The sequence below is a fragment of the Oryza glaberrima genome, chromosome 7 (genome assembly GCF_000147395.1).
Source record: "Oryza glaberrima chromosome 7, OglaRS2, whole genome shotgun sequence".
In the NCBI taxonomy this organism is placed as follows: domain Eukaryota; kingdom Viridiplantae; phylum Streptophyta; class Magnoliopsida; order Poales; family Poaceae; genus Oryza; species Oryza glaberrima.
The window spans coordinates 18,446,369-18,470,611 of NC_068332.1; the positions used below are offsets into that span (position 1 = coordinate 18,446,369).

The following is a 24,243-nucleotide window of genomic DNA, read 5'->3' on the forward strand; positions in this document are numbered from 1 at the left end:
ATAGTCAATATAACCTTTTTCAAAAGAAAAAGTCAATAGTAATGGTGACATCCTAATTTCTCTTACTTGATGAAGTAGAACATGACGTTAATGTTAGATATACCCATAAAAAAAATTGTAAAGTTTCAAACGTCTAGAGTACGTAGTTTAGTGAATCATCATTTTTTTGTTTTGCTTTGTTTGACGTGCAACACATTTTTGTTCATAACTCAGCAGAAGTTCTGTTTGCACTTTTCCATCTCTCGTTTCTTTGATATTAATATTTTTGTCTTGTTGCATTTAGGTATGCATACATTTTCTTACTGAGCAACCTTTTGGAATCCCTCTCTAAGGAACTGTTTACTGCAACATCTTTAGGTTCTTATTAATACCATGGATCAGAAACCTAAGGATGATTTTGATTTCCTTGAACCATCAGTACTCTTAGATGAGACACACTATCAAACGGGTTTCAAGAATGGTTATAGTGAGGGCTTGGTGTCTGGAAAAGAAGAGGGAAGGCAGGTTGGTTTAAAGAATGGTTTTCAGGTAGGTGAAGAACTAGGTTTTTATCAGGGATGTCTGGATGTTTGGACGTCGTTGGTTTCAATTGATCAAGATGCATTCTCAGCTCGGGTCAGGAAAAACATTGAGCAACTAGCTGCACTGTTGAGAAGCTATCCGTTGTCGAACCCAGAAGACGAGCAAGTTCAAGATATAATGGAGAAGATAAGACTGAAATTCAGGGTTATCACAGCAAGTTTAGGTACAAAACTGGAGTATCAAGGTCGCCCTACATCATCCAAGCAGGATGTTGAGGATCTGTAACTAGTTTAGCTTTCATTGTCAAATTACCATGTTGAAATGATATATGAGACCCAAACATGTTTATGTAGGTTTCGGTTAACGAATACTTGTTCGAGTGAATGCTGCTATATTACTGTGTTTCTAAACATCTTATGAAGGCCACCGGGATCACAGTGGAGACCTGAAAGCCTGTGTCTGAGTATCTATGTACACTCAAGTTAATTTGAGGCAGTTCTGGACTCATCTTGTTTTTGATCCTTAGTCCTGCTTTACTTACCACATATGAGTACCTCCGTGACATTTATCATAATTGAGGTGTAATATAATGTCTTCACAAAGAACTTATCATTTGCTTCCTATTTGCACATACCGTGCATTCTATGGCTGTGTTGGGGAGGTGAGTTCGCACGCAAAACGGAGCGACACATTTTCTTATGATTAATTAAGTATTTACTATTTTTTTAAAAAATGGATTAACATAATTTTCTAAAGCAACTTTTGCATAGAATTTTTTTAAAAAATACCATTTAATAGTTTGAAAAACATGCGCGTGTAACACGAGGGACGTGAGTTGGGAACTCACCGGTGCCCTGTAAACCTGCATTCTCTATGCGGTAAGACTACTGATCGCTGGTCCTGCTTTTCTGCAAACGGCGACCTGGTTTCAGGTAACGTTTCTGTTGCTGTTACTCATCATGATCATCATCAGTATACCTGATTACTCTATCCAGCACATACCGACATACGGAACTTTTTTTTTTCACAGAAACCACGAACGCAGCATGCCATTTTTTCAGGAAGAACCAACCACTATTTTTATTATTTCAGGAGGAAATTCCAGAGCGAATTCCTCATCAGTCATCACCGCCACAGTTATCAGCCGAACTACACGCCACGGCCACGGCCGCGGCGGGCATGGCTGGCGACATACATGGTCGGGCGCGCCGCGCCGCCGCGGTCGCTGGCGACGTAGCTGGAGACGGTCTCGACGATGCCCATGGGGTTCAGGTCCTCGCCGTCGTCGCTCTCGAACACGGCATGCCGCGTCAGCCCGCTCACGAGGCCGTGCGTGTGGAGCACGACCGTCAGCGGGCGGTCGGCCTCGATGCCGCACTCGTGCACGGTGAAGAGCCTGTTGGGGCGGCCGGCGTAGACGGTGTCCGCCGCGACGCCCGGGGAGAACGCCCCCGGCGACGCCCAGACCGCGCGGTCGTCGCCCATGAACAGCGCGCGCGCGCCCAGCCTCGACAGCGCGATCGTCCTCGCCGCCATGTCCACCGCGTACGCGACGCACACCCTGGGCATCGTCAGCATGTCGGGCCCTTCCGGTGGCACCTCCTCGCCCGCGTGCACGTAGAACACCTCCTTCATCAGCATCAGCCTCTCCCTCTCGTCGTCCGCCACCAGCGTGAGGCGGAACGAGGGGGCGTCCACGGGCACGTACGCCACGGGCACCAGCTTCGGCTCCCCGCGCGCGCCGTCGCTCTCGAGCTGGTAGATGTAGACGTGCGAGACGGCGTAGAAGCAGCCGGCGAGCGACGCGGCCGACTCCAGGTGGAAGTGCGGGACGTAGACCCACTTCCAGTGGCTGTCGCCGGGCCTGGCCACGGCGACCTTGTTCACCAGGCCGCAGAACACGGCCACCGCCTTGTGGTCGTCGGAGAGGCCGATGGCCGTCGGCTGGTGGTACTCGGGCTCCACCATCTTTGGGTCGTGCGACGCCGCGTGGATCATGGTGACGAGCGAGGGGAGCTCGGTGAGGTGGCGCGTGAACGGGTGGAGGAGGCGGAGCACGTAGGCGCCGCCGCGCTCCCGCAGCGTGAGGAGCCCGCCCAGGGTGGGGCCCATGACGTCGTGGTCCTCGAGCTCCGGGACGTCGACGGCGAGGACGGCGCCGGTGCCGGTGTTGAGGAGGCGGTTGCGGAACGGCGCCGCCGCCGGGGCGGTCTCCTCCAGCATGATCCACGACCTGGGGAGGTACTTGGGGCGGAGGCCGTCGCCGACACGTGGGTCCTCGGTGTGCTGCCTCCAGGGGCTGCACACGGCGCGGAAGCGGATGTAGTCCGTGACGTCGTTGGCCAGTAGGCGCTCGGCGATCAGCATCACCAAGCACCCCGTCAGGGTTGACCAGTCGCTCCTACAACATTAATTGTGAGGAAAAAGTAGGTAGACCATAAATAAAAAAAAGATGCAGATACAACAAAAACGGGTAGACCATAAATAAAAAGATGTGGATACAACAAAAAGGGGTAAACCATATAAATAAAAAAGATGTAGATAAAAAAAAAAGGGTAAACCATAAGTATTAAACATATAAACACCTATCTACTAAGAAATTACCTAAGAAAAAGTGGTTAAACCATAAATAATCAAATATGTAAACACATATCTACGAAGGAATCATCTAAGAAAAAGTAGGTAAACCACTAAGAAAAAGTGGGTAAACCACTAAGTATGTAAACACCTATCTACGAAGAAATTACTTAAGCAAAAGTGGGTAAACCATAAATATTAAATATGTAAACACTTATCTACGAAAAAGATACCTAGGAAAAGTGGTTAAACCATAAACACCAAGTATGCAAACACATATCTACGAAGGCATTACCTAAAGAAAAGTGGGTAAACCATAAATACCAAATATGTAAACACCTAGCTACGAAAGAATTATATATGAAAAAAAGGTAAAACATAAAACCAAGTATGTAAACACCTATCTACGAAGGTGTTGTCTAAGAAATCCATCTAACAAAGAATCGCATCCATCTAAAAATGGAATTGTCTAAAAAATCCATCTAAAAAGAAGTCACCCGTGAATCTATCCAAAAATGAATCATCTAGAGTTCATCTAAAGAAGAAATCATTGGAAAATACATCTCGAAAAGGAATATAATAAAATAGATCTAAAAGAAGCACCTAAAAGTTGAAGAACTTACCCCATCCGAAGCGTTTCAAGAGGATCTTCGCGACTCTAAGACAGATTTGACGAGCTGAGCCTGTGGCAAAGGAAGGAGCTCGACAAAACCTAGAGCCTTGGCGGCCGCTGTGAAGAATGGTTGAGAGCGAAGGGGGAGGGGGATTATTTATGGTATAGAGAGGAGCGGGGTAGGTAGTAGAGATAGGGTATAGAGGATGGAGCGCGTGACGGTTCACTTTGGGCTGAGACCCCTGTAGGATAGGAGGCCGATTAGAGGGGTTGACTAGGCGGTTTTAAAACTTTTGGCTAAAACCGAGTTTTGTATGCGGAAGCGTAAATCAAAACGGTTTTGCACAATTCAAAATCTAAATCAACTAATCTCAAGCAAGTGCACTAAGAAGCTAGCCTATGTTGAGATTTGCAAGCCTAGGGTGATAATAGCGCAAATAAACTCTAGTATGTAAACTTGCTCAAAGTAAATTTGCACAAATAAAGAAGACAAGTGACAAAGAATTTTTTCACCTGATGTTCGGAGCTTGCCAACTTCCTATGTCACCGTTGAGGCGAGTCCAACTTCACCGCTCAAACCACAAAGTGGTCTCATAAGCCTCTATCACTATGGTCGTTCTTCCTCCACTCTGGAGATGGCGAACACCGAGCCACTCACAATCAACACCGGGCCTCCTACACAACCTTCTTGGAGAGGTCACCGGGAAACTCCTCCAAACCGTCTAGGAGGTGGCAACCTCCAAGAGTAACAAGTCTAGGATGCTTGCCGATGATGATCAAGTGCCACACTAGCTCTAACAAAGAAGCAAATGCATTTGGATTGGCTTAACTCACTCTCCAACACCTCACTAGATAAACTAAATGCACAAGGGTGTGAGAGCTCTTGCAAGGGTTCAAGATAATGCAATGGAGTGCCAAAACCCTACCCTTGCTGCTGGGGAATGGGTATATAAACCCCCAACCACCAAAACTAGTCGTTGGAGGCGAAACCCGAACTGCCAGGTGTTGGCCGGTCATACCGCCATGGGGTGGCCGGTCATGCCACTCTCTATTGTAATGGCTAGAAAACTAGTCATTACAGTGCATTTAATGCACGGGCGATGGCTAGCCAGTCTGACCGCCATAGGCATGCCGGTCAGACCGCCATCAGCTCCGGTCAGACCGTCTTTGGCTCTGTATCGCCAAGATGAGACCTCCTTCAAAATCAGGATCAGCAGTCAGACCAGACAACACACATTGGTCAGACCGCCATAAGGGCTGCGGTCAGACCGCAGTTCACTTTTCAGCACAACCAGCTGTTAGTAAAATGGTGATATCTCTTGACTCGGGTCTCGGAATTCGACGTTCTTGGACTCTATGAAAAGCTTATTCAAAGGGATATCCAACTCATGAAATTTCCATCCATGAAACACAACTTAAAGCAGGGAGAAAGGGCTCACACTCCGAAGGATACTCCACCGGAGAATACCACATTAGGCTACCCAAACTTATAGGATGTACCAACTTCTTTCTTTGTTTGGGACTTAAGAAAACTCATTACACTTAGCTAGACAATCCCACCAAATGCACCTACATGCATATGAAACATGCTCGCTTCATAGACCCGTCTTGATAGTACAACGCCTATCTAACAAATCTGATCTACACCAAACACCAAGACCGGGAACAAACTAAGAAAACATTCTTAGCTTGATTATACCTTTGCCTTGCGCCATCCAACTTGTGGTCAATGCTTGAGCCAAGATCAACACTTATGACCATTCGGTTGAATCATGTTTATGCCGAGGTCTTGATCATCCTTTGTCAAGACTTTCTTCTCATCACAAGCTTACTTCGTTCTTATCAACATGGCAATGTCTTTGGCTTGGTGACCATCAACCCATGATGTCATCCATTAGCCTCATCACGGTGGGACCTATTCCTTTGCACAGTTCATAGGAGAACATTAGTACCAACAAATCAGTTATCATCATCCACTTGATGACCAACCGGTTGCATATGAAAGATATGAATATGTTTGTTAGGTATTCATTAACACCACAAGTATCATATACTCGTACGCAAGCTCAAGTGCAAATATCCGATATAAATAATAGGCAAATAATATGGATCTAGAACATTCACAATAAATGTATAGGATTTGCTCCCCCTAAATATATGCATACAAAGAAATATACAAGAGATGTAAGTGTATGCATAAGTAAAGAAGAACCAATGGAGTTTATCCTATACATGAAGGCATGTAGCAATGATAAAGATAAACAAAAACACATACTTTCATGATCTTCATGTTCTTAATGTAAAGGAGACTAAATAAGATAAGACTCAAGTAAACATTAGTCTCACACTTATATACGAATAACATGGAAATCATATATATGAACCTATCAAAAAGTAGGAGATAAAAAGTGATACATATCGCTTTATTTCCATGTAGTTCATCCTTGTCATGATTAAGGTCCATCACAAAAGAATGCATGTCTACTACATCTCATTATTGGGAAATAACCTAATTGACAACTTATGTAAAGGAGAAGTTAATCCCATAAACATGGGTTTATCATCTATCACCAAAGCAACAATTACACAAATTGTTTAAGCCAAGATCTTTCAATCTTTTCTCTCTTTGGTGATGGATAATAACCCGATATAAACAATATAGGGAGATGAGATGAAAGATGATTTCAAATCAAGATAGAGATATTACAATAAACAAAATATAGAATAACCTCCCCCTCAATTTGTGCATACATATGGATATGAAAGAACGCATATGCACATAATTAATTAAGAAATGAGAGAGCTCACACTATATTTTAGATCCACAAAAGATACCAGATTAGAATATGTGAAGTTTAATACATACCTCCCATCATTTTTATTTTCATATCCAAATGAGGCTAGTCAAAGAAAAGCTCATAAAAACATTAGTCTCATATAGTTAGATTTGTTATTAATCACCAAAACCAAATTAAGGTACTTGAACTTACAACCCCCAAGGTATATGGACCTAGAACAAATGGAACAAGAAAAACACTACTGGGCTAATTGGAGCAACATTTCTATTGGGCTCTTCATGAAAAATGATGTGTGTATAATTTGTTCCTTTTGTTTTCTGTTTTTGACTTCTAAAACATGAAGCACCAAGGTCATTTCCTTGGCAAATTCAACATATACTCTATTATAAATGTAGTGGTGTTGTATTCGATCCAGGTTTATGATTGTATTCACATTACAAAATGTACTTTCAATTTAATAGTTTTGCCACGTTGCACATAATACTTGAATTACTGATTTCTTAGTGTCAGAATTACAAGGCAAGTAATGCTGAAAGGTTTTGATTAATTTGTGCATTGGAAGACTACAATACCAGAAGTTCTCTTAGTTTGTCATGAAATAAGCTCTTGTAGTCTCAAGGAACCAAATCATGTCTCTTGATAAACAGAGAAAATACTTTTGGGTTTTCAAATTGACAGGATAGAGACATCTATAAGGTGTGTCTCATTCACCTTCTTGTTCAAGTCAGGCACACACACCTCCCCAGTTTTGAGCATTTTCAAAATAATGTTGTTTGGAATGCAATGTGTCTATTTCTTTGCATCTAGAAAATGTGAACTTAAACTTCAAGTACAAAAATGTTTGATATGATTTACCAATTTTCAATCTAAGACAGTTGTGTTTCATAAGAAAAAAAATCTTCACTTGGTATTTGAACTTTTTGTCCACAATACTGAACCACTGACTTCGAAGAAATAAAGAAGCTAGTAGAAAAGTATAAAGTTTCAAATGAAACATCATGCTTTTGGCTTGGATATGAATGAGCTTGTGGATGTTGGTGGTGGTGACAGACTGACAATGCTCCGCATTCAGTTGGACTTGGGAAAGGCATGTTGGTTCACTTTATATGTTGGTACAACATTAGTACAATATTACAAAGACTAGTAACATGTCCATGACTTGTAACGCATCATGTCCATATAATTAGGGATGGCCTAGAGAGTGGTTGAGGATAAAGCATTGAATCTAGTGGTTATGTTCCACATACATGCATGTTGCACATGGTGGAAGGAAGGGATCGAAGGATGATGACTCCGCTCTTTTAAGATAGGCAAATATTAAAAGTTCAATTAAATAACATATACATTGTAGTGCAATATTACAAATACATCAATCAAGACCAAAAAAAATCAAATACAAAATGGGGCAAAAGCAAACTCATTTTATGGATCAAATTCCACAAAATTTAAATCCTAGAATGAAATGGAGCAAAACATTCCCCCTCTCCTAACCAAGATTTTCTATTTAAGTGGCGTCGAGATAATTCTAGATCATTTCGAGGCACATCATTTAAGTGTGGGAAAGCATTACTAAAGGTTCAGAACTGATTTCTTTTAGGTGATTCAAAACTGGATTTTCATCACTTGGTTCTTTTAGAAAAATCTCAAATGGACTTTTCTTCACCATTATTACAGATAAAGCTAATCTATGGTTAAAAAAAGAGAAAAATACATTTGCGGTACACAAACTTATTAGGTGGATACTTCCTCCGTACTCGCAAAGGAAGTCGTTTAGGACAATGTTTAAGTCAAACCTTGGGAATATAAATCATGAATAACTCTTAAGTTTTTGAGTTTGAAAATGTAAAAATTATATGAATAGATTTGTCTTGAAAAATACTTTCATAAAAGTATACATATATCACTTTTCAATAAATATTTTTGTAGAAACAAGAAGTCAAAGTTGTGTTTTGGAGACCGTGTCGCATTCCAAAATGACTTCCTTTACGAGTACGGAGGGAGTATAATTTAGTATAAAAATTTGTAAAATGTATTTTGGTGTATGAACTCGCAAACCAAAACCAAAAGGACATGTCATGGCCAATTTTACCAAGTTAAACGTTTATTAGGACACAACGTATACATATAGGTTGGCATGAGACATGATATAACAATTTGATTTGTGCTTTATTATTCTTTATTCTATCTTTGCATTGCTTCTCTTTTTTATGTCTTTATCTGTACAATAGTTAGGCCGCATTAAACTTTTTACTGGACAAATTTATGTCTACGTAGCATTTTTCTCGTGTACATGTTTATGTAGTATCCTAGTTAACACTCAAACTGGCAAGATTAGCCTTGTGTTCTTTTGGTTTTGGTTTGCACGCACCTTCTAACAAGTTCGCGTATGTACTGGATTATACACACCGAACAAATTCATGTATCTTAAATACAATTTACTAGGAGGTAATGTATTTTCTAGTGTAAAATTTGGTACCTCTAAGTAATGTTCCTCAACTATAATTATTTAGCGTAAAATTTAGGTATCTTGTGATACTTTCTGAACAACCGTAACTTTTTTCTAAAAGAAAAGAAATAAGCTAATCTCCATTAGAAATCAGTGGGTGGGTATGTTTTTGTTAGTGAGAGGTACTAGTGTTAGCTTAAAATGATTACCACGTGCGTACATGTAACTATTGCACATCTATGTGCAAATATTGATGTTGTGGCATTTGCCACCCTACGAGGTTATTTGCAACGGAACCCTATTTGGATTGTTGCAAAATTTACTTGTTCCGTGTAGAACTTAATCATTTTTCGGTCTTCTGTGACAGTCCTATGAAGTTTCTATAAGATTTTTTTTTTGTTGTTATAGCATTTTTTTTGGCGAGGTCTATGGCTAGTATTTCCTTTTGTATTCCAAATCGTCAACGTAATTGGCTAACAAAGTGTACTAAAGACTGATAAATTGGGTGGTGATACTTAGGCTGAGTTCGTACGTGAACGTTCCCAACCTCTTGCTCGTTTTTGACACGCATGATTCCCAAACTACTAAACGATGTCTTATTTTGCCAAAATTTTCTATAGAAAAGTTGTTTTTAAAAATTATACAACTACATTTTTTTAAGTTTTTAGCTAATACTTAATTAATTATGTACTAATCTACCACTCTGTTTTGTATGCTAGGGTGAGGGTTCCCAACCCTCACCTTAGAATACAACCTTAATTAGGATACTAGGAAAAGTGGTGTTAACATGTGAGTGTGCCACTAACCACCGAAATTTATGAGGTAGAACAATCTTGTAACGAAGACGACGATAACTTTGTAGTTTTGTATTTTGTATCAGCGCAACAAGTGTACTGGCTGAATTGTAGCAGTTGCAACCGAATATAGCCTACGAAATGACGTTATAGACGGCAACATGCACCTTGACTGAACCTATATAGGAGAAGTAGGTTGGCACCGTTGGCCATGGACTAGGGTTTTCACCGAAACAAGCTTGAGATGAGCTCAATCCATCTTCGAGTTTTCAAGCAAACTCGGTTCGAGCTCAAGTTAAACTCGAGCATATAATAATGTATATTAGTACCTGGTAAAAAAAATAATGTATATTAGTATTCTTTATAAAATAAAAAAGGTTAATCATATTAAAAGAAAAAGACAGGGAGAATATATATATATACCAACATATACTAGTTTATTTTGTTTCCCATATTTTTCTAGGACAACATTTTTGGTCTACACTCATTTGCGGATCATAGGCAAATGCAACGACGTCTTCATGGACTGATCAGGATCCTCTACTGATGAAGGCTGTGTTTAGTTCCCTTCAAACTTTCAACTTTTCCGTCACATCAAATGTTTCGATACATGCATGGAGCATTAAATGTGGACGAAAAAAACCGATTGCACAGTTTACAAGTAAATTGCGAGACGAATCTTTTGAGCCTAATTACGCCATAATTTAACAATGTGGTGCTATAGTAAACATTTGCTAATGACAGATTAATTAAGCGGCAAGGCAGCATATGATCCAAACATTCGCTCGCCAGTTGTTTCAATCGCTTCTTTATTTATTCTCAAATCATCACCGGCAGGTACCGATAAAATAGTCACTAATGCCCTTCTTGATCATAAGTTGCCTCTCTTTGTTTAATCCCATGGCCCCTTGTAGGCCATCTCTATTTCGTAGGTTTGACATAGTCCCTTTATGTTCGTACCTTCAAATGGAAAAGGCTTGAGATGCCCATTATCGAGCGATATAACAACGGTTGCACAATTTGCCTCTGCTCTCGATAAAACAAGTCAGAATCAATTGGCAAGGGGTCGACAATTACGAGAATTGCTTAAACAATCCCAATCAAACCCTCTCCCAGCGGAAGAGCAGATAGCTCAAACGAAAGTCAAAAAACCTCTAGCTCATAGTTCGATTGGACATGTAGGTTATATTCGTACTGGTTTCTCATGTAGAACCATAGAAGGAATTCAATCACTACTAATTGGTATATTTATTTATGCATTAATGATGATAGATGCATTCGCCATAGTTCCAGCATTACGGCAAATCCGTGTCAAATATATAGCGGATTTGGGCGAGGGCCGGCGGAAGAAGTTCTAGATACTTTTCTGTAATAGATTCGTCTCACAATTTATAGACGGAATCTATAATTTATTTTGCTATTAGTTTACGTTTAATACTTCAAATACGTACCAGTACACGTCAATTTTTTTATCAAAACAACTAAATACGGCCTAAGTCACTGGATTTGATAAAAAGACCGTGCATTTAACCTCAATCCTTCGTGGACACGGCGACCGATCAGGCGATGACAGCAGCTAGCAGGCCGAAACAATGGGCTACGGCGCTATGCCACGCAGGAGTACGTACTAGTAGTGCGATAGGGACGTCGCCGCTGATCGCGGTCGGTGTGTGTGGGGGCGGGGGCGGAGGCAGAAAGCGGCCGAAGTCGTCGTGCCGCGCCCATTATTTTCCTCCCAAATCCACAGGCCGCGTTGAGGTCGGCAGGGGCGGCGGGAGATTGGCGGTTTTCAGACGCGCGTCCGCGTCTCCGCGAGGTCTCGGCGCTGACTGCCGCAGAAACGGTGCGTCTCGCTCCACGTACGGCGCCCGCGTGTGAGCTCACCTGCAGGCGAACACGGCTGCTGCTGCAGTGCTGCTTGGGCGCAACGCGGCAGAAGAAGCGGCAGATTTCTGTGCCGTCGACACTGCATGCGGCTCAAGTCTTTGTTGCCTTGGGGCCAGGCTACCGATGATATCCTCGTGGCTTCACCTGATGTTGTCATGACATCAGTTGCTGGAAAAATGTCTTGTTCAACTGGCGAGAGGGATGTTGAGGTATTGGGGTCTGGGGATTTGGGGGGTGTAAGCTCGTGACGGAGGAGTTGGATATGACCGGAGACGTACTCCGCGTCATCCTGTGTGCCAACCGCTAGTAGTAAAACCTTCGCACTTGGCACTTTGGCAGGGCGGGCGCAATCGAGAAAAGAGAAAAAAGGAGGATGCTGATTATGCAATTGCAACCGGCAAAGGTGATAATGTTTTGTTTTTTGCCACTGTTATATTTTACTGCAGCTCCTTACGTAGTCATAGTTGAAGAGCTCAATTCAGCGGCAGCATAAGATTTTTTTTTTCATTGTTTTGTTTTTACTGAAAATTTTAAGACAGAATTCCTTCTTTGTCACAATTGAGCGACAAAACTATACATTATTATATTTATAACTGTAAGGCACAATATTGTTTGTGCGATAATATAGATTGTATTTTACGTAAGAATTAACATATTTAGGAATACGAACCTTTTAAGACTTGGCTAATATACTCTTGGAGTCTTGGAGTTAGAGGGGCTATCTCTACAACTTTCAACACCTTGATGTATTTACGTACTAACGCTAGGCTTAAAATATTTTACCGGCATAAATTATTATTGACTTAAGAGAAAAATGTGCAAAATTATGAGGTTGGAAAATACACAGGGTTGCTTCCTGACCTTTTATTTGGCACAATACATACTCTATCCGTTCTAAAATATATATATGTATCTATATTTTACTACGAATCAGAAACATATTTTAAAACGGGGGAGTAGTACATAGCAAACAATATTTATTTATTTATTGAATTACTAATCAACAAGGTGTAGTGATAATTTATTCTAGAGATACTATCATCTTAGCTACCGTGAAATCTAGGACATGTCAAAGATACCCTTGGAGGAATATAGGCCGTCCACTCGATTCAATCAAATGGACTAAATCTCTTTCTACATCCCACTTGTAGTATGTGTAGTAGAGATGAGCATGGGTACAAAATAGTAAAGAAAAACTAAATATTATCGGTGGTTAGATGGAATCGGGCACAAACTGCGTATTGAGAGTGCAACAGTGACGATGGAACTGATGGACAACCCATTTGATTCGATAGAATCCGCGTCAACATCGTCGATCGTCAGGCAGCTGTCGCTCTTGCACCGCCGTTGATTGCCATATCACTGGTTCGACGCATCGTGGCCATCGCAACTAGATCTTGCCATCAGCTTAATACATACCAACTTGATTTTATGTGGATGTACATGAATTAACTTGTTGACGAACAGTTGATACCCCGTGAACTCACGCTTGCTGAGTTGATGTATTGAAGAGATTTTGTTCCTAATTAAGACGTTTCATTTCTGAGATGGCGAGAAAAATGATAAGAGACAACACATGACCCAGTCTCTGACGCGACAGTTAGTCATCGACTGAACACACAAGAAACAAGGCCAACACCCTTGGCCCCGACATCATTCAGCCATATTTTTACCACAAACGCACAAATGCTGCTACAGGGTTGAGGCTTCTCCGGCCACGAATTTTTCAGCGGCAACATTGGCAACTAAAATCTTTGACAAAAATATGCCTACGTTTTAATTGATGGAGGAAAAAAACACAAGATAAATCAATGGTTAGATTTAAATTATACTATACTACTACCACCAAGTGTACTATAAAAGGATCCAAAATTTAAGTTATATATTACAGTATCGAATTACTAAGTCTTGGATAATACTCAACCTTAGGACCTCACTTATACTTGGTATTAAAAAACATCACAAACTTCACTCTGTCACAACTGTGTTTGGCCTACATGACTTTTGAATCACGGAAACAACATATATGTGGGTCCAAGTCCAATTATACTCTCCAATAGAACAGGCGTATGCGTATCCATATCTAACGAGCCGTGGAAGAGAGGACACATGAACGACGAGTGTATCAGCGGAGCAGAGCCCTGATTCCCTGAAGATCCATAAAACCACCCGCATCCAATCAACATGGTGACGGGCTGACGCACTGACGCCGGAGGCCAAAACAAAGAACGAAACCACCACCGCTGTACGACCCGTGCAAACGCACGCTGTCCAGACCAGATTCCAACGGCAAGCAGAGCAGACGCCGAAAAACCAGCTCGATCGTCTGGAAACACCAATCATTTCTATTCATTCCGCTAGTCGCCGAGTCCAACCCCGGTGGCGCCCGGTCGGCGTCCCACGTTTTTCCTCTCTTTTCACCGTCGTCTCGGCCATAAAAAACGCCGCGCGCCTCACAACCCCACCCAAACGTCGTCGGCTCGTCGCCAACACGAAGCGAAAACGAGAAGAAGAAAAAATCCCTCTCCTCGTCGTACGGTCGTCGCGCGTAGTAAGCTCAAGCTCAGTAGGGGAATCGAGGATGTCGTCGTCGTCGTCGACGTCCCCGCGGTTCGGCTCGATGATAAGCGCGAAGCTGGCGTCGCCGCCGCCGTCGCTGCTCCTCCCGCCGTCGCCTCGCCTACAGGGCCGCCGCCTGACGCCGCCCTCGTGCACGCCCGGCACCCCCGCCGCGCTGCCGAGCCCGGGGCCGGACAAGGAGCCGGAGCGGGAGGCGGCGGGGTCGGGGTCCGGGTCGGCCACCACCCCGCGCTCCCCCGCGCAGCTCGGGAGCTCGCAGCTGCACCGGTGGTCGCGGGCCCGCGCGCACCGGTCCGGGCGGCGGCTGGAGTGGCCGACGATACGGGACCGCGGCAGCGGCGGGGCCTCGTCGCCGCCGACCCCGACCAGGCCGCACCCGTCGTCCGACGAGGCGGCGTCCGCGGCGGCGAAGGTCGCGGTGGAGGAGGAGGATGGCTACGGGGTGGTTGGGAGGGACGAGGCGGCGAAGTCGATCTACATGGTGTCCGACGGGACGGGGTGGACGGCGGAGCACTCCGTCAACGCCGCGCTCGGCCAGTTCGAGCACTGCCTCGTCGACCGCGGCTGCGCCGTCAACACACACCTCTTCAACGGGGTAAAGATCCATTTCTTTCTCCTTGTCTCTTTTTTTTTTATTTTTTTTGCCGCCCTCTATTGACTTGATTCTTCAATTTTTGGGATATATATGGTCTCCACTGTCCAGCCAGATATGTCTGCTTCGTACAATAGTTTAATTTTTTTCGTTCTTGCTGGAAAATCATGATATGCCAACATAGTGCATAGAAACTATATCAATTGTTCTGGGAATAAAGGGGATTTTGGATTTTAGCTGTAGATTTGTGCTGTATAACATAAACTGTTATCCTTTACCGATGATCGGTGCACATGTACACTTTATTCTCTCGGATTGGTTGCTGCATACCTGTCCCTTGCCTTGCTGTACATTATCAGGATTGGCTAATTGGGGATTTGAGATACTTGATTTCACTGTTAATTATCAGCATCTAGCTTTCGAAGAACCAGCTGAATCTTCTTTCACAAGCTAGACTATAGTTTAATTGAAAGCATAATTTTATTTGTTATACAACTCTTGGGTTTACTCTGAAAATACAATTGTATAATAAGAGCGATGTTCTGTATATATATGTCTGATTAATCTACACCATAATCAATGGTGTGGAGATAAGTCTCCTGCTTCTTTTCAGCTTGTTTTAATAGCCTTATACATCAGATTTAGAGTAAGGTCAGTAGCGTGTGAGTACTTGGGATTACTTCACATTATATTTGCTTGAGAATGGAAGAAATAAAATTTATTTCATGCTATCACTACTAGATGATAATGGCTGCTATTAAAATATGCTCGCAGTTAGAAGCACAGGTTGCTTGTGTTCTAACGGAGGAAAGACTTTCCAGTTAGAAGCACAAGTTGCTTGTGCTCTAATGGAGGAAAGACTTTCCACATGGAACTTAAGATGAATATTGATGCGGCATACTTTTATTAAATAGTGATGCAGACATTGACATTTTTGTGGATCATGGAGTTGTGTATGGCTAAAAGTTGTGTAAATTGAGAACTGAATGGTTGGTTACTCCTTCATGCACTTCTATTTGTTTCATCGGTGAAAATTTAGTGTTCACTTGTTTGCACGTATCTTAGGACACAGAACAAATGAATACCATAGTACTTTGGATATTCAGGCATGGAGGTGTGCTTATTGCCAATTTGCCATGATCATTCGTATGTCTGGTTGAATCACTATTGCACAAAAGGAGTTATTCTGGTTTCCTAGTTTAGAAACCTCGCGTATTAGTCACTGACCCTAATTTGCACTTGCATTGACTGATAAATGAAGTTAGCTGTGTAGTTTTCTTGATATTGATTATTTTGTCTTTTGCTACAAATTTGCTTTAGATTGATGACATGGATAGACTTATTGAGATAGTAAAGCAAGCAGCAAAAGAAGGAGCACTGGTTTTATATACTCTTGCTGATCCTTCAATGGCTGAGGCAACTAAGAAGGCCTGTGAGCTTTGGGGTGTTCCATCCAATGATATTCTTCGTCCTACTATTGAAGCCATAGCTTCCCATATTGGTGTTGCTCCATCTGGAATTCCACGAAGTTCTCCTAGCCGGAAGGGTCAACTTACTGAGGATTACTTCCGACGAATTGAAGCTATTGATTTTACCATCAAACAAGATGATGGTGCTCAGCCACAGAACCTTAACCGTGCACACATTGTACTTGTTGGTGTTTCACGTACTGGAAAGACACCATTGTCAATATATCTGGCTCAAAAAGGGTATAAAGTGGCAAATGTTCCAATTGTAATGGGAGTGAATCTTCCAAAGTCCCTTTTTGAGATTGATCAAGACAAGATTTTTGGATTGACAATAAACCCTGTGGTTCTTCAAGCAATCAGGAAGGCAAGGGCCAAAACTCTAGGATTTCATGGGCAAAAAAGCAATTATGCTGAAATGGAACATGTCAGGGGGGAGTTGGATCATGCCAATCAAATTTTCGCCCAGCATCCTATATGGCCAGTCATCGGTACGATCAATTTAATTGTCTTTGTGGAAACACTTTTCTTTGTACTTTCATATGTTGAAGTGTAGTTTGTTTTGTGTTTGTGCAGAAGTCACTGGAAAAGCTATAGAGGAAACAGCTGCTGTCGTTGTGAGGATATTCCATGATAGGAAACAGAAGTGCGCCATGCCACGCATATCAAAACGGTACTAGCACCACGTTCTATCTCTTCTGCGTCTTGTAAAGTACATGCGTTTTGATAAATGTCAAGAGTACCTTAGCCCGCACTTATTTTTATTAACTCTTAATTTGTGTTACCACCTTCTAGGTGGCTTCTGTATCTAAATGAATAAGGCATAGTGCACAGCAAATAAATGTATATTTCATTGTCTGAGTTATTCAACAGCAGAAATTGTTTTGGTCATAAGTTCATTGCTAATTAATCAGGTAAAACACTAGGTTGCACTGTCCAAAATTTGCCAGATAAACTAGACTCATAATGCTTTCAGAGAAATAAGTAGCCATCAGTAAATATGTTTACATGTGGACCAAATATCCTCCATGACGAATTTCATTGTGATGTCTTCTAGTTTTGACCACTAGGATCTTTTGTTGAAGAATCACTCTTGGATTAGACAGGAGGGATTTTTAGAAGTTGCCGAAAGTGGGTCTAGTTTCCAATTAGGACACTTGAAAGTTGAAACTAACCTGTGCTACTTTCACTCTTCTTTTTCTTCTTTCTGTTGTTTATTTCCCTATCATTTTCCTGACACATGTTGCATTCATTCCGGTGGGTGTTATTGTTTGGAGTGACATCTATTTTGTGGCTGCTTTTCGCACTACGCAAATTATCTTGTGGATATGTGGTTGTAAGTACCAGAATGGAGCTCTGGTAAGATGTGCTTCAACCAATATTGTAGTTTGTCTGCTAGACCAGGGCCATCCTGAACCATACCTCCAGTCACTGAAGTCTGGTTGAGCTGATCAGAAATCTGGTTAGATGGAAATTGCAGCAGCAGCTCAAGGGGAAAATGTTCCAAAGATATAGTCCTTGTTGCACACTTGATACTATGTTTGCGTCTGATAAAAAGTGGGAATAAATTCACAATTCAGTCTTTTCAAATGGCAAACTACATACGTTTATCATCTATTTCCTGAGTAGTATGTAATGGCAGCTGTGGCTGTCAATCAACTGCATGGTTGCATCCTGAAAAATGCCGGATATAGTCATTGTTATTTTCATTGTGTTGAAAAATCTTCTGGAAAAAAAGCGTTCATTTTAGGTTGCTAAGGTAGGTGTCCTGAATTTGTCTGCATTGAGCTGAATATCTTAAGAAATCTGTTTCTGTTCTTGCAGGGTGGCTCCAATTAGAATCTACGATTATCTGTCAGAGATGGTTAACACTCACGTTGAGTATCAAAAGATTTTTGCTAGGGACTTTTAAGTCTATTCTGCAGCTGTGAAGTGAATCCAAAAGTCTAAAAAACTACCCACTATCCGGCATTTTTCACGTGTCCCATATTAGGTTAGCATCACCTGTGCATAGAGAGGGTTTTAATTCATTTTGTAGATCATCACCACCTTGTGAGCTGTGTGTCATATTCTTTGTTCGTTCGTTTAACTCTTTGTTGAAGTCATGTACTACCACTCTTACGGAAATGACATATGAGTAAAAGACAATTCTTTCAAATACATCTGTGTCCATTTGTATTTTTGATTGTTTGTGTGTCTGCAACAACATCAAGGATGAAAAATCTAGTATCATCGCTTCAAAGCGACATGTATGATGTACCCCTTTTTATGCAAAAAAAAGAAGAGAAAAATAACTGAAGAAATCATGACAGCAACAGAGAAGAGAATGCAACTACCATCGCATACTTCACCATCAGACCCCATTCAGCCTGATCTCTTCACTGCCATTCACTCTATATTCTTCCTTGACCCTTAGAAGAGCATCAGTTTTTTTGATGCCTGGGTCTTTGTAGCAACATCATGCCTCCTTTACAGATTGCATTGAGGTTTGAGAACAAAACGAAAATTTTTCTTCAGTTTCAACAGCCGGCGTTTCACCGAGCATCGCTGCCGCCGCCGCCGCTGCTGTCGCCGCCCATCTTGCTCATGGAGAGTGTGAAGTAAAGCAGGATCAACGTTCCAACGCTTGACCTGCAGAAAAGCAGAAAACCTACATGAGCATTCACCATCTCTGAAGAGTGCAGTACTGATGAATGAAACGATTTCGTAAATTCAGAGTTCTACCTACAAGATCAACCAAACCAAACCAAAAAAAGGAGGGTTGATAAATGTGACGATGGCCGCTCCATTATCTGACTTACCGAATAGGTACACATTGATAAATCGCTCGATAACTAGTCAAGTTGAATAAAAAAAATCAAACCAGAAGTCAAACTTTTTGGTAAAATTGTTCAACTTTATACTGTTTTCGTCAGTAAGGTTGAGTTTGCTAAAATTGTTCACCTCCATACTTAGGAACTACACCTTCTCACACGAAAACGGTGTTACCCATTAATACGTGATTAATTAAGTGTTAATATAAGAAAATTTGAAATATAGATTAATATTATTTTTTAAGTAATTTTCTTATAATTCTTTTTTAAAAAACACATCATTCCATAACATGAGTGTGGAAAAAAAAAAGGTGAGTTGGCAAAAAAAGGGGAAAGAACACATGTAACCAAGGGGTTATCACAGTTATCAACAAAATCGCTCGGAAGCAGTATTCAGTGACTTTTAAAGGTTCAGTAAACCTTGTCCAAAAGTCACTCAAAAAATGAAGGATTTTCTTTTCTAAAGCAAGGGTCATCATACTGTACACGAGAACGGTTGTTCGTCAGTCGCCGTCTTTTCTCCCGTATATCGCTGTAACCAAACCGGAGCTGACAACTAAAACTAGTTCTGACACGTAGACTCGCCAACGAGAAACCCGGCCGCTCTTTGTGCAGCGAACCTACTACGATCTGAAAAGGCTGCAGATTAATGCAGCCGCTAATACGAGGCCATGTTCCACATTTTTTTTGCGTTGTTGGGGACAACAGGACAATTAAACTCTTGTGCCCTACGGTTTAGGAAATTCGTCAATTATTTTTCTTTAAGTACCACGGTTTTCGCCTAATCACTAGCAAGAAATTAGCAAGAGTGTACTTGTAGCAGCTCAAAAGAAATGGTTCTACTTCTAGCTATTGGGAAACTGCACAACTCGTAAATATTTTATTCAGATATTTACCGTTTTGAACTTATTCTTTTTCTTATACTATCAGTATTATCACTTGTAAATGATTAGAGCAAGTACTATGGACTTCTTAGCTCTTGCATCAAGATACTATGAGAATGGATAACATGATGAGGTGGAAAAGATAAGTGGAAAAGAGAAGGGAAAAAAAGGAGAAGTCATCCGGACAAATTCTATACAAACTTACAGAGAAATAAGAGAAACAGACCAATGAATTAAGTGAAAACAAATAAAGAAAGAAATATTATGGTAAATTGGAGCAAGTGTATTAGAGATAATTTGTTGTATTAATTAATAATAAGTAAATGACGTGAACAAAATTAGAGATGAGTATCACCTCTGCTATACAATTTGCTAGAAGTGGCTATTGCCAGTTGACTTACAGTGTGGCGAAGAAGAAGACCACCCTCCGGGGATCGAGCCACGGCGCCGCCGGCTGCCGCCCGAGCCGCCGGGACTTCCCTCCCGGCGTGCCGGCCACCGGCGTGTGGACGAGCCGGCCGAGGCCGCCCATGTCGTCGGCGGCCGCCACATGCACGAAGAGCGGCGACAGCGGCGGCCTCTTGCCTGTCCCTGCACATGAGAGTGCCAAAAGTCACACACGGCCTCGATTAATCCTGACCCGTACGTAAACTAATTCGCCATAGGTGTCACTTGTCAGCTTGGATTACTAGCTAAATCCTGTGACAAGGTAACCGATCTGTCACTGTCAGGATCGAATTCAGTATTACAAAATCTCCATGGAATTGAAAAAAAAACCCAACAAATGCCAAGCGAAAAGAGAAAACTCTGAAGATATTGATATCAAAAGTGATGAAATCTTTGATTGGATGAGATTTATAGGTGGACTGACCGGCGGCGCCATTGCCGTCGCCGTCGGCCGGCTTCCTTTCCCCCTTCCTCGACAGCGACCTCACCACCTTCTGTTGCGTCGCGTCCGCGGCATAACCACACAAAGAGGAAAGAATCAATCAAATCTTTGGAAACGAACGGAAGAAACGGAGGCTCGTATGTATGTACAATTGTACATCGCCGACGTCGCCATCGCCGCGCGCGCTCGCGTCTATCCAACTTACCGGTGTCCGTGGTGGCGCCGCCGTGGTGTCCGGGCCGTCGCCGGCGAGCGAGGAGAGGGCGCTGACGTCGAGGGCGATGAACCCGCCGCCGCCGACTGCTCCCGCGCCGGCGCCGGCGTCCAAGTTCGATTGGCCAAGATCGCTCGCCGCAAGAACCTGCAAACACCCAACAAAAAAATTCAGCAAAAAACACACAAAGCAAAATCCTCCATCCTTTCCAGTAAACACAAGGTCAAAAAACTCGTTCACCTCTCGCAATTAATCAGGACGAAGAACCACACAAAGCAAAACGGCAAAAACCAAGATGAACTTACAGGTTGGTTGGAGGCGGCGTCGCCCATGGTCGTGTGCTGCTGCTGCTTCTGATGATTCCTTTGCGTCTTCTCTTTTGTTGTATCCGGGGCTTTGGTTAGTTCGTTGGGAAGTGGTAATAGGAACAATGGAATACTACCAAAACGAGGAACCGGAGGGAAAAGCACTGCCACTTTGCTCTTTTTGAAGGGCAAAAAGATTCTATCTCACACGGGCACACTCAATCTGCCGCGAGCAAATGGAGAGCAGAGGAGAGGATGGGGAATGGGAGAGAACAGGTTATTTATACATGATGGATTTTTCACAGAAGCCCATGGTAGTTATATGGAAATTACAAAATGTTTCCATGTACTCCATCATAAGATATTCATTTTGGAGGAATTTTAACACATATGAATAGGAAAGTGGAGGAATAAGAATGCCACACTTTAATTCATAGGAATTTTTCAAGATGTTTGAGTGGATGAAAAATTTGCTATGTTTTGTCTCTGGGAAAGAAAATTTTCATTTGGTTTTTTCTATATTTCTACCTTAGCCCCATAATAATTGTATTTCTAGGTTTTGAATTTGTCCCAAAATAGTTGTCACGATAAAGTACCAATGGTCTCGTTAATCACTTCTCATTTAAATTTCTCCCTATTTTACCCTTTACTACCTTTCCACTCTTACCTATACACCATTTAATAAGGATATTATAGTCTTTCTTATGAAATCTTAATATATGCTAAACAAACTAGAATTACATTTTTTTGGACGGATGTATATTCCTATGAACCGAATGATACTCATAAGAGTTAATTCTTAGGAATCCAAATCTTTTGGTTTTTCTTCAAAATGAATAGACCCTTAAAATATATACCCCTAAGTTCTTCACAAAGATTAAGGAGGAATAAAAAATAAATTCGGAACGGTTATGAGAAATTTTAAACATATTTAGAAATAGATCGAGTAGAAAGATTTAGCATAGAAGCTCAAAGTTTGTGCGGCGTCTTTTTTCCCGTGGCTGCCCATACTGCGAAAGGATATGATTGAAGCAACGGGAATGACTTTTTTAAGACAAAACATTTTTATAGAAATTTAAAAGTCGAGATTAAGCGAAGAAAGTGAAAAAAAAAGTAATCCTGAAATTTAAAATTGGTTATAACTTATAACCTGTAGCTTATCCCAATTTCATTTTGAGCGGCTAATACTCCTACCTTACTAAATTAAGCAAGAAATGAATATTTAGTGAAGCATATACGATGTTATTCGTATGAAACATTGTATACTCAGATGGTTTCCAAGACGTTGAAAAGTAATTTCAGATCTGCAAATTCCAATGTTTGTTGGGGACTGATCTATTAAAAGAGTCAAAAGAGATAATGCACTTATTTTTATGGGTCCGAGGGCGTTCTCGGGAGAAAACATTTGGCACTTTTGGCAGGCAAATATCCTCAGGCATTCGATGGCTACCACTTTTCCAGTTTGCCTGCCATCACTTTTCCTTCAGCAAGCGTGTGAGTATTTTCCCCAAACCCACCAATTTCCCCTTTTCTTCTCTCACTTTTCCAGGATGCAAAAGCAAAGGAATATTTGATTAATAAGAAAACATTAAGCGCATTATGGATATGAAACACCACAGTCAAGTATTCGAAATAGAGATAAATAAATTCAGTAAGGTTAAAGAGTTACCATTGATCTCTATGACTCTATCTCTTTGACTGTGTGTTAGGAGACAATTATTTGAGTGCCAGGTGTATAAGGGCAGTCCCAACCCATAATGTCTATAAGCAGTGTCTATTGTGCCATGTCAATAAGACATCACAATAGAAACTACACTCTACAATCCATGGTTTTTTAAAATGGGTCATTAATAAATACATCATCTCTCTTCTCTACCAATCATATTTATACTTGATAGTGTCTAGTGCATAGGTTCTCGTGTTGAAGCTGTGTTTTCCATGAGACCCAGTTTCTTTCTCTCTTCACTCTCTCTTAATTAATATAGTGTCACATAAGTTAAAAGTCCTACATGGCAGTGTAGTTAATGCCATATATATCATCCTAGGTGGAGGGTTGGGACTGCCCTAATGGTGTGTGCTTATGTGTTTTCCTTCTGATAGAAGAATTAATGCATGTATGTACTATCTAGTGGCTAAATTGGTTTGAATACAGTTAGTTTTCTTTATATAAAAATACACTCTGGGACACTGCAATGTCCTCTACATGGATTAGCACAGGACAGCTTTGAACATGGATTAGGAGGTGACCATATTTAAGAAAATTACTAGAGGAAATTAATTAGATTGACATGCAAAATTGGTACTTTATCATGTTCTTTTCTTTTCTAATTAAGATATAGATTTTTCCTTATTTCCGTTAGCACATTTTTCAAACGGCTAAACTGCACGTCTCGTACGAAAACACTTTAAAAATATAAAATAAATTCATTTTCTACATTTAAAATAATTAAAACTCAATTAATTATAAGCTAACGATTTTATCATTTACGTGCACGGACTTCTTCTCCATCTTAATAAAAAAAGAAACACCTATATGCCTATATCATCGTTCCAACGAATGAAGTAAAACCGTGGCCGAGACCTACATGTACATTTACCAATTCATGTACTAACCAGAGGAGTATGCTAGGATTGCAATATTTCTTCCTTGCCGCACGCTTGATCTTTGCTCTGGTCTGACAGGCTTGGTGGCATTCTCAGGCGTGCGTTCCCTGAAGAAGAGGGGAGGATGTTTACGTTCACTGCACTTGCGGATTTGGTGGGGGCCATTCTAGTGCACCCCAATATATCCACCATGGTGGCGCTCTCTACTTGGCCATTCCGATAGCGAAATGATCATGAAGGGTCATCTTATCCCCATCAC

At 41.6% G+C, this 24,243-nt stretch overlaps 3 protein-coding genes across 3 annotated transcripts; 1 reads left to right on the forward strand and 2 right to left on the reverse strand.

Moving 5' to 3' along the window:
- Nucleotides 1-1,574: 1,574 nt before the first annotated feature.
- On the reverse strand, nt 1,575-3,727 carry LOC127780269 (uncharacterized). Its single transcript, XM_052307190.1, has 2 exons — nt 3,723-3,727; nt 1,575-2,923 (listed from the first exon to the last, which is right to left on the reverse strand). The coding sequence occupies exons 1-2, from the start codon at nt 3,725-3,727 to the stop codon at nt 1,672-1,674; spliced, it is 1,257 nt and encodes a 418-aa protein (XP_052163150.1). The 3' UTR covers nt 1,575-1,671.
- Nucleotides 3,728-13,877: 10,150 nt separating this feature from the next.
- On the forward strand, nt 13,878-18,433 carry LOC127779469 (probable pyruvate, phosphate dikinase regulatory protein, chloroplastic). The gene is made up of 4 exons (XM_052306252.1): nt 13,878-14,812; nt 16,130-16,766; nt 16,852-16,948; nt 18,100-18,433. Exons 1-4 carry the CDS (start codon nt 14,219-14,221, stop codon nt 18,185-18,187), a joined length of 1,416 nt encoding a protein of 471 aa, XP_052162212.1. The 5' UTR covers nt 13,878-14,218; the 3' UTR covers nt 18,188-18,433.
- Nucleotides 18,434-18,502: 69 nt separating this feature from the next.
- On the reverse strand, nt 18,503-21,649 carry LOC127779470 (uncharacterized). Its single transcript, XM_052306253.1, has 5 exons — nt 21,381-21,649; nt 21,067-21,222; nt 20,844-20,913; nt 20,374-20,563; nt 18,503-18,906 (listed from the first exon to the last, which is right to left on the reverse strand). The coding sequence occupies exons 1-5, from the start codon at nt 21,405-21,407 to the stop codon at nt 18,810-18,812; spliced, it is 540 nt and encodes a 179-aa protein (XP_052162213.1). The 5' UTR covers nt 21,408-21,649; the 3' UTR covers nt 18,503-18,809.
- Nucleotides 21,650-24,243: the final 2,594 nt, after the last annotated feature.

Bases quoted from the DNA above. Each gene is read 5' to 3' on its own strand.
- LOC127779470 (XM_052306253.1), bottom strand. From the start codon at position 21,407: ATGGGCGACGCCGCCTCCAACCAACCT. The intron at 21,223-21,380 runs GTAAGTTCATCT...GGGTGTTTGCAG, and splicing joins ACGCCGCCTCCAACCAACCT to GTTCTTGCGGCGAGCGATCT. The intron at 18,907-20,373 runs GTAAGTCAACTG...GCTTTTCTGCAG, and splicing joins GTCTTCTTCTTCGCCACACT to GTCAAGCGTTGGAACGTTGA.
- LOC127779469 (XM_052306252.1), top strand. From the start codon at position 14,219: ATGTCGTCGTCGTCGTCGACGTCCCCGCGGTTCGGCTCGATGATAAGC. The intron at 14,813-16,129 runs GTAAAGATCCAT...AATTTGCTTTAG, and splicing joins ACACACACCTCTTCAACGGG to ATTGATGACATGGATAGACT. The intron at 16,767-16,851 runs GTACGATCAATT...GTGTTTGTGCAG, and splicing joins TCCTATATGGCCAGTCATCG to AAGTCACTGGAAAAGCTATA.